This window comes from Pteropus alecto, unplaced genomic scaffold (assembly GCF_000325575.1).
Source record: "Pteropus alecto unplaced genomic scaffold, ASM32557v1 scaffold90, whole genome shotgun sequence".
Taxonomy (NCBI): Eukaryota; Metazoa; Chordata; class Mammalia; order Chiroptera; family Pteropodidae; genus Pteropus; species Pteropus alecto.
This window is the reverse complement of record NW_006429894.1, coordinates 516,729-524,816: the sequence shown is the minus strand read 5'-3', so window position 1 is coordinate 524,816 and position 8,088 is coordinate 516,729. Positions and strand designations below refer to the sequence as shown.

At 63.8% G+C, this 8,088-nt stretch overlaps 1 protein-coding gene across 1 annotated transcript in view; it reads right to left on the bottom strand.

Moving 5' to 3' along the window:
- Positions 1 to 8,088, bottom strand: part of CACNA1S (calcium voltage-gated channel subunit alpha1 S) — a 41,606-nt gene that overhangs the window by 26,498 nt on the left and 7,020 nt on the right. Inside the window, exons 3-11 of the mRNA XM_015587339.1 lie at positions 7,922 to 8,061; positions 6,277 to 6,419; positions 5,985 to 6,137; positions 4,783 to 4,988; positions 3,600 to 3,703; positions 3,296 to 3,441; positions 2,855 to 2,936; positions 1,121 to 1,281; positions 416 to 641 (exon numbers count right to left, since the gene is read on the bottom strand). Of these exons, the coding sequence (XP_015442825.1) occupies positions 416 to 641; positions 1,121 to 1,281; positions 2,855 to 2,936; positions 3,296 to 3,441; positions 3,600 to 3,703; positions 4,783 to 4,988; positions 5,985 to 6,137; positions 6,277 to 6,419; positions 7,922 to 8,061 (1,361 nt within the window). The remainder of the gene's footprint in view (positions 1 to 415; positions 642 to 1,120; positions 1,282 to 2,854; positions 2,937 to 3,295; positions 3,442 to 3,599; positions 3,704 to 4,782; positions 4,989 to 5,984; positions 6,138 to 6,276; positions 6,420 to 7,921; positions 8,062 to 8,088) is intronic.

Here is an 8,088-nt window from a genome sequence, read left to right as displayed (position 1 = left end):
AGGGCGGGGATCGGGGGCTGGATACGCGGTGCCCCCCGGCCCAGCGTGGATCTCCGCTGTCACTCCACACCCGTTAGCAGGACCCCGGCTGGCTTCCAGCTGCAGCCTGGGCTGTAACGCCGGGGAGAGGAAGCCGTGTCCCTCTGACCCCGGCACCCACGTCTGGCGGGCGCCCAGCTCAGACGGGCGCTCACAAACCCCGGAGCTCTCGGGCCAGCCCCGCTTCCCGGCCCCTGCCCTCTGTCCTCCCTCTGCTCCGCCGCGTCCCCGAGGTGAGAAGACACGAGAGGAATGAGGTCAGTGGCACGGAGTCCCTCTCGCAGAGGGGAGGTGACTTCCGCGGGCTCGTGGGACCCCAGGCCCGGAGGCGGGACGGCTGTGGACCAGCCAGGGCGCTGGGGCCGGGGGTGCTCACTTGGTGACCTTGAAGATCCTGAGCAGGCGGATGCAGCGCAGCACGGAGATGCCCAGGGGGCTCATGGCGCCGGTGCCCACGAGCAGCAGCTCCAGCAGGCCGCTGCACACCACGAAGCAGTCGAAGCGGTTGAACAGGGACATGAGGTACTGTCGCAGGCCCAGGCCGTACATCTTCATCAGCATCTCCACGGTGAAGAGGGACAGCAGCACCTGGTTGGCTACGTCTGGGGGCGACAGCGGGGCGCGGCCTTGCTCTGCTGCCCTTCCCGCCCCCGGGCCCTCTCCTGGCTGGGCCCTGCACCTAGGACGCCCGCCCACGTTTCCAAGCCATCGGCCGTTTTTCCACTCTCAAAACCGTGAAACCTCGTAAAGTTTCGCCCATCGGAGGAACAGGAACCTGGGTTTCTAAAGAGCCAAGCGGCCCCGCCACCCTGAGAGGCGCCCCCTCGGCTCGGTGCCAGTCCCCCGCCGCTCCGTGCCGCCAGGTCCAGGGGCAGTGGACCCTTGCTTTCCTGCCCCCCAGAAGCACTGGGCACTGGGCGTCTTGGCTGCCTGACACCACGTCCTTCCCCAGCGGGTTACTGCCATTTCCCCGAGGAGGAATGTCTGCAGAACAACGTCCGCATCTCTTCCGCACGGCCCGCACGGCCTCTGGCTGGCTTTGGCCATCGGCCGCATGTGTCCTCTTCCCGGCCTGACTCACCTTGCAGGTGGGTCAACCAGAGAGGCTGGGCGTGGTGCTCGGAGGCTATGGACAGGGTGTTGAGGGCCACGATCAGGATCACCAGCCAGTAGAAGGCCCTGGACTTCAGCACTTCGCGGCATTTCCAGCGAAGGACGCGGTTCCACCGCCTCCCGTGCCGGCTGAGGCAGGAGACGGAGCAGGATGAGGGCGGGGAGCCGGGTTGCTCCGAGCCCTGCCGGACCGGCCCTGGCCCCACCAAGTCTGAGCCCCCGTCCCCTCCGGCCACACGGGAGAGGCCGAGGGCACCGCCATGAAGCCGGCCGACCTGCTCCCTGTCTCTCACTAGCTAGGTCCTCCCTGTCCCCCGGGAGCACAGCAGGGTGCAGCCTCGTGGCTGACGGGACACAAGGCCAAGCGCTCGGCTCGGAGCCTGGCGGGGAGGGCTCCACGCGTGTTCGTTTTAGTGACGGCAACACCGAGAAGCCAGGTTTTGCCCGGTGTAAAAGCGATTCGTTGGCAGATCAATGGTATCGGGTGTTGGGGGTGGCGGGCAGGGCGCCTTCACGCTCAGCGCCCCCTTCCTGGAGAGCAAAGAGGCAAAACTACGGAGACAGCAAGCCGATCGGGGGTTCCTCGCGGTGGGGGTTGGGAGGGAGGCCTCGTGGAGAGTGGGGGGTTCTTTAGGGCAGTGGAAGTATTCGGCGTGATTCCGTAATGACGTATTCACGTCATTCCACGTCTGTCCAAACCCACAGGATGCACAGCACCGAGAGCGGCCCTGATGTCAGCTGTGGCCGCTGGGTGATCGTGACGTGTCCATGTGGGTCCATCGATGGTGACAAATGTGCCCTCTGGCGAGGGCGTGATGATGGGGGAGGCTGTGTGTGTTGGGGAACAGGGGGTATGTGTCTCTACCTTCTGCTCAATTTTTCCGTGAATCCCAAACCACTCTAAAAAAAAATAGTCTTAAGAAAGAAAGACGTGTGTGTATAGGTGTGAAGTTGCCCTTAATAGATAATTTTAAGTTAAAAATGTAAGTGACTGGGTAATATACATATCACATTCATTTATTCATCAAATACCTGGCAGCACCTCCTGTGTGTTGGGTGCTGCTCTAGGCTCTGAAGTGACAGGAGTTAATATAAGTAACCCTATCATTTAAAAATCAAAATCAAAAAACCAGAAAACCTGGTGTGCGTGTGTGCACGTGTGTGTGCGTGCGTGTGTGTGTGTGTGCACGAGAGAGAGAGAGAGAGATGAACGTGGAAAGGCTCGAAGGGTGCCAGTCTGTTACCATGGTTACCTCTGTGCAGGGCGGTGGGGCCTCATCTTTTCTTTGATGTGTTTCTCTACTGTTTGATCTTTCAAAATTACGATTATGTTTGAATTTGTAACAGGAAGCAGCCGACCAGACAAACACACTGTCCTTTCGAGACAAAGGCACGGGCTGCCAGCCTCCTTCCTGCAAAGCTCCCCTGCTGCCCCTTTGGGGCGCACGCCTCCCCTCTTCCCCTGCAGAGGTTCCGGGACTAACTGTCCCCCCAGCTCCACTCTGAGCAGAGGGCAGCGGCCAGGTGAGCTCGCTGCCCCAGCCGCGGTCTCTGAGCAGGTCGTTGGCTCAGCGCCTTCGACTGCACTAATGGACGGGGGCAGTGACCCTAAAGCCACCTCGGACGGAGGCAGCCGGGTTCTAGCGTCACGTCTCAGCGAGCCGGGGGCTGGGGGGACCCGGGGAGACGGGGAGACACTCACACGAACTGGATGACTTTGTCCAAACCCTCGATCTCAAAAAGGCTCTCAGTGTCCGAAGCACCTTCATCCAGAGACAGCTTTCCTGGGGACCAGAGCGAGACAGTGAGCCAGGCTGCCAGGCCCTCTCTGAGCTGGACACAGCTGGGCAGGGCCCTTGACCGGAGACTCCTGGGACAGCAGGCTGCAGGTGGCCCGGGTCTCTCCGCTCTCCTTGGACTGGGTTCCGGCAGCCTGGGGCGGGGGCGGTGGGGCGCCCAGCACCTCAGGGAGAGCCCTGGGCACACCTGGGCTACCGCTGTGAGCCGTCGGCGTCAGGCGAGGCACTCGCCCCTGAGGGCCTCGGCCTTCTGATCTGCCACAGGCGGTGCTGCCTGCTTGGCGGGCCCGCCAGGCTTCCGGGAAGGGCAGCAGCGGGCATGGAGGCCACAAAGGGGCCCGAACCTTCTCGCGAGTCTTCGTCGTCCATGACCTCGCCCTGCGTGATCCAGCTCATGTAGCCCCGGAGGTCCTCGTCCAGCTGCTGCTTCTCCCGGAGTTTCTGGAAGGTTCCTCTGGACTTGGCCTTCTCTCGTTCCTTGGTAAACTCCCTGCAATGGGGCAGGGGGAGGGCGGAGGGGTGCAGGGAGGATTGCGCCTCCCAAGGAGACACCGGGCACCCTCTGCGGCTGGCTACGCCCCCTCCTTCTGGCCCGGGAGTCACCTGGGGTGCAGGCCCCCTCCCCTCCCCTCCCAGGAGCTGCCTTACCCGCTCAGGACTCCCAGCACCAGGTTGAGGATGAAGAAGGAGCCCAGCAGAATGAGGGTGACAAAGTAGATCCATGGCCACTCGTTCCCGATGGCATCGTTGACCTGGTCGGACAGAGCTGAGAGTCCCCTCCCCTGCCCTGAGCCCCACCATTTCACAAGGAGAGAGGCCCTCTGGGCCATGGGAGGGGACTTTTCTGTCCCGAGGACCCAGGACCTGGAGGGAAAGGACCTCCCAAGGGGGCCTTGCCGACTGTCCCCGGGCCCGGTACGACTGACGCATTTCTCCCGCCACCCGAACGCCTCCCCGGCCTGAGTCTCACGGATGCCATTTCCGTCTGAGTTCTTTACAGCCAAGATTTTTCAAAGCAAAAGAAACGGTACAAAGTCTTGGCCTGAGCTTGGCTACCTCCTTCGCGGACAACCTCTGTGACCCAAGACAAGTCACCCAACACCTCCGAACATTATCCCATCTGCCTAATTTAGAGGATGTTGACATGCACTGCCTCCTTGAAGCAGAGCTAGAGTCACACAGCGACAGCCCTTTCAAATGCTGACTGATTTGCTCCCACAACAGGGACCCACAAGAACTGTTCTAACTAATCCTTTGTATTTGCGAAGCACTTGACAGTGTGACGATGTTTCCGCACAGGCAGAGCCACGCTGTGGTTAAGGCCGGGACTGGAGCCAGGCGGATTCGAGTGGAGTCCTCGGACCGATTACTCACAAGCTCCGTAACTGCCGGCAAGTTCCGGAACCCCTCTGAGCCTCAGTTTCCCTAGCTGTGGAATGGGGACGATGCCTTCTCTTGCGGGAGGATTAAATAAGAGATGCACCGAAGCGAAATCTGAGACTCCAGGCCATCAGGGAGGAGCCATCACAGCCAGGCTTAGGGACAAGGAGGGACTGAGCACAGCCAGACCACGGAGCTCCTGGCTCTCATTTGTCTGCCCCCTTGGGTCCCACATAGACTGGCTGTGCGCTGGGGCCTGCCCAAAGCATGCTGGGACACATACCTGAGGGTGAGTGCAGGGGGGCTGAGCCCCTGGACAGATCTCTCAGTGAGAAGGAGCAGGGCCACTCACATGGGTGGCCAGCGCTCCGGCCCCGTCCCCAGCCCCACCCCCGGCCCCCGCCCCACCTGGAATGCAGGGAGGTGAGCGGCAGGCAGCGGCCCAACCCACCCAGTAAAGGACGTCGGTCCAGCCCTCCATGGTGATGCACTGGTACACGGTCAGCATGGAGAAGCCGAAGTTGTCGAAGTGGGTGATGCCGTGGTTGGGCCCCGGCCAGCCACCCCGGCACTCGCTGCCGTTGATGGTGCACGGCCGGCCGGAGCCCGTCCTGGCACAGGGCGATGGCTTCTCGTTCTCCACCGTGGCCACGATGTCTGCAGCCGGGAGGCGGCGGGAGCGTCAGACCCAGGGGTTGGTGGCAACGATGGGAGAGAAATCGTTAGCATCACTGGCGGCAGGTCTGAGACACGGCAGCTGGGCGTGCAAAGGACCACACCGCGCGGAGCGCACGCGGTGGGTGGAGAGGGGTCCGGGGCCCAGGCCCCGCAGCGGGCATCCGTGGAGCAGTGACCACGCCTTAGGCCCCAGGGCCTCACAGGGCTCCTACAGTCACCTCCCTGTGAAGGGCGACCTCTGAAGCAGGTGGCAGGTAGCATATCGGTGTCATTTGTCCCCACAGAGCTTTAAAAAGGAGGCCTCAGCCTGGGGGGTGGAGGGCTGGGGCGGAGTCCCCCAGGTTCCGACTTGAGAGCTGCTTGGGAGCTGACGGGGAGACGCCCCGGAGTGGGGGGCTCTAAGGGACATGGGAACCTCCCGTGTCTGGGGCAGGGGCTGCTCTCGGGGACCCCCAACAGCCCTTAGCCTGCAGTCCCCTCTGTGCCTCGGGGGGTGCCCTCGGCGTCCCTAAAATGCCTCAGTTCCAGGGGCGTCCTGGGCCCTTCTCTGTCGGGTGTCTTAGTCCCCTTTTGTGTTCAGAGACCAGGCCAGCTCGTGGAGCTGGACGTCCCACCTGACCTCTGGAGCCAGGACGGCCCCGCACTCTGAGCAGGGCCCCCGACCCCTCACGTCGGGCGGCCCCCAGGGGACAGGCTCGTCAGCACTGGCCGGGAATGCGTGAGAACAGGCGAGGCCTTCGGATGCAGCTGGAAGCTGGTGACAGGGAGGCTGGCTCTCTGTCCTGAGCCCACTTGTCAGAGGACAGAGACTGTCGTGGGGACAGGGAGAGGCTGGGCCGGGAGGGGAGACACCGAAGGCTGTGGCGGGGTTTGCCGATTGAGCCGGGTTGAGACTTGGTGTCGCCCACCCCCTTGCGACCTGCGGGGGCGAGGAGGGGGCCCCGAGGCCTCGCCCGGCGCCCAGCCCCGGCTCACCCGTCCCAGTGAAGTAGCAGGTCTTGTGCATCTTGCCCTTGAACAGCTCCAGGCCGATGATGGCGTAGATGGTGACCATGAAGAGGACCAGCAGTGCTATGTGGAACAGGGGCAGCATGGCCTTGAAGATGGAGTTGAGGACCACTTGCAGGCCTGCAGCAGGTGGGGGCGGGGGTCAGCTCCCCTGGTGGCCCCGCGGTCCCCCGCTCCCCACACCCCAGGGGGAGGGACCCAGAACTGGGAGAGGGAGCAGGCTGGGGGGAGGGCAGGGCTGCGAGGCACGGCCACCCACTGGGCACCCCGGACACCAGCCGCAGGGGTCGGAGCACGCGGAAGGCCCTGAGGGCCTTCACGTCCAGGCCGGCCCCCTTGCTGCTCATGGGCGCCGTGTTGCTCTGGATGACGTTGACCTGCTCCAGGATCACGGTGAAGACCCTGCAGGTGGCAGAAAGAGGCCCAGCGGCCAGGTGAGCCACCGTCCCAGCGTCCTTCCTGTGCCCGGGGACCCACGGAGAGGCCCGGGAGAGAGACGGAACTGCTGTCACCGGCGGCTGGCTGGCTCGGTGCCGCTGCCCGGGGGCTTTGTGAGGGAGGGGCCCGAGGCCACGGTCAGACTCCACGACGAGGGACTGGATCCACTGGGGACGCTGCTCAGGGCTCTGGGGGTGGGGGGCGTGCGTCCAGGCATCCCCAGGGTGGGCGGCCCACCAGTCAGTGGGGGCCCGAGGGGGAAGCTCCGAGCAGCACGCACTGCCAGTCCTGCGTCCCCCTCCCTGCCCGCCTCGCGGCCACCCAGATTTCCACCGTCCTTTGCTGCCCGTCTCACGTCCCTCCTTAGGGACCCTGCCTTTGGCGACTGAACCCCCAGGCACATCGATAGAGCCCCCGGGACCATTTCCGACACTGTTATTCTGCATACATTTGTCTTGGCCTCCAAACAGGCCGACTCAGAGAATCCACCTGTTCTCCGGTCAGGCCCAGAGCAGCCCTGGGTGATGATACAGTCCACAGCGTTCACCGCCTCAGAGCACAGCGCGGGCTTACACAGCAGCCTCTGGGGCCGAGACGGCCTTGGTCTGGCCCCTGGCGCTGCTGCGGGCCAGCTCGGCCGGCTGTGTGGCCCCCGGCAAGCTGCCTGACTGCCTCGCCCCCCCTCCTCAAACGGAGAAAACGGGGGGTCGCCGGGGAGTTAGATGAGATGTCACGTGTGACGCACGCAGTTAGTGCCACTGTTCAAGGATGTACAGGTTATTAAAAGGCATGTTGGGGCTGAACTGGGCGTCCACCCCCCAAATCTGTATGTTGGAGCCCCGACCCCCAAGACGGGCCTTTAAAAAGGTGATTAAGTTAAACGAGGCCATGAGGCCAGGCCTCCTCCACCCCGACTGGTGTTCCCAGAGGAGGAAATCTGGACCCACGGAGAGATACTGGGTGGGGGCCCAGAGGCCAGATCCCGTGAGGACACAGGGAGAAGGTGGCCGTGAGGGTCCAAGGAGAGAGACCTCGGAGAGACCGAGCCCGCCCACAGCTTGACCTCCAACGTCCGCCCCCAAAACCGTGAGGAAATAAATTTCCCCTGCTTAAGCTGCCCTGTCCGAGGCGGCTCGAGCTGCCTGGCACAGGTCACTACACGTCCACTTTGCGGACGCAGCGAACAGGCCTGCGATCCAGGCCTGTGGAGCAAACGACTGGACGCTGAGGGCGGAGGGAGTTATGGCCCCGGGCCCAGTGCAGTGTGACGTAAAGGCTGAGGGGGCGCGGGGGCGCGGGGAGCCCCGGGTGGTGTGGCGTGAAGGCTGAGGGGGCGCGGGGGCGCGGGGAGCCCAGTGCAGTGTGGCGTAAAGGCTGAGGGGGTGCGGGGTCACGGGGAGCCCAGTGCAGTGCGGCGTAAAGGCTGAGGGGGCGTGGGGAGCCCCGGGGCCAGCCGGCGGCCTCACCCCAGGAAGACGATGATGAAGTCCATGGCGTTCCAGCCGCTGCGCAGGTAGGCGTCCTGGTGGAAGAGGAAGCCGTAGGCGATGATCTTCACAGCCGCCTCCAGGGAGAAGACCGCGAGGAAGACGTACTCCAGCTTCTCCTGCGGGCGGGGCAGCGAGCCAGCGCT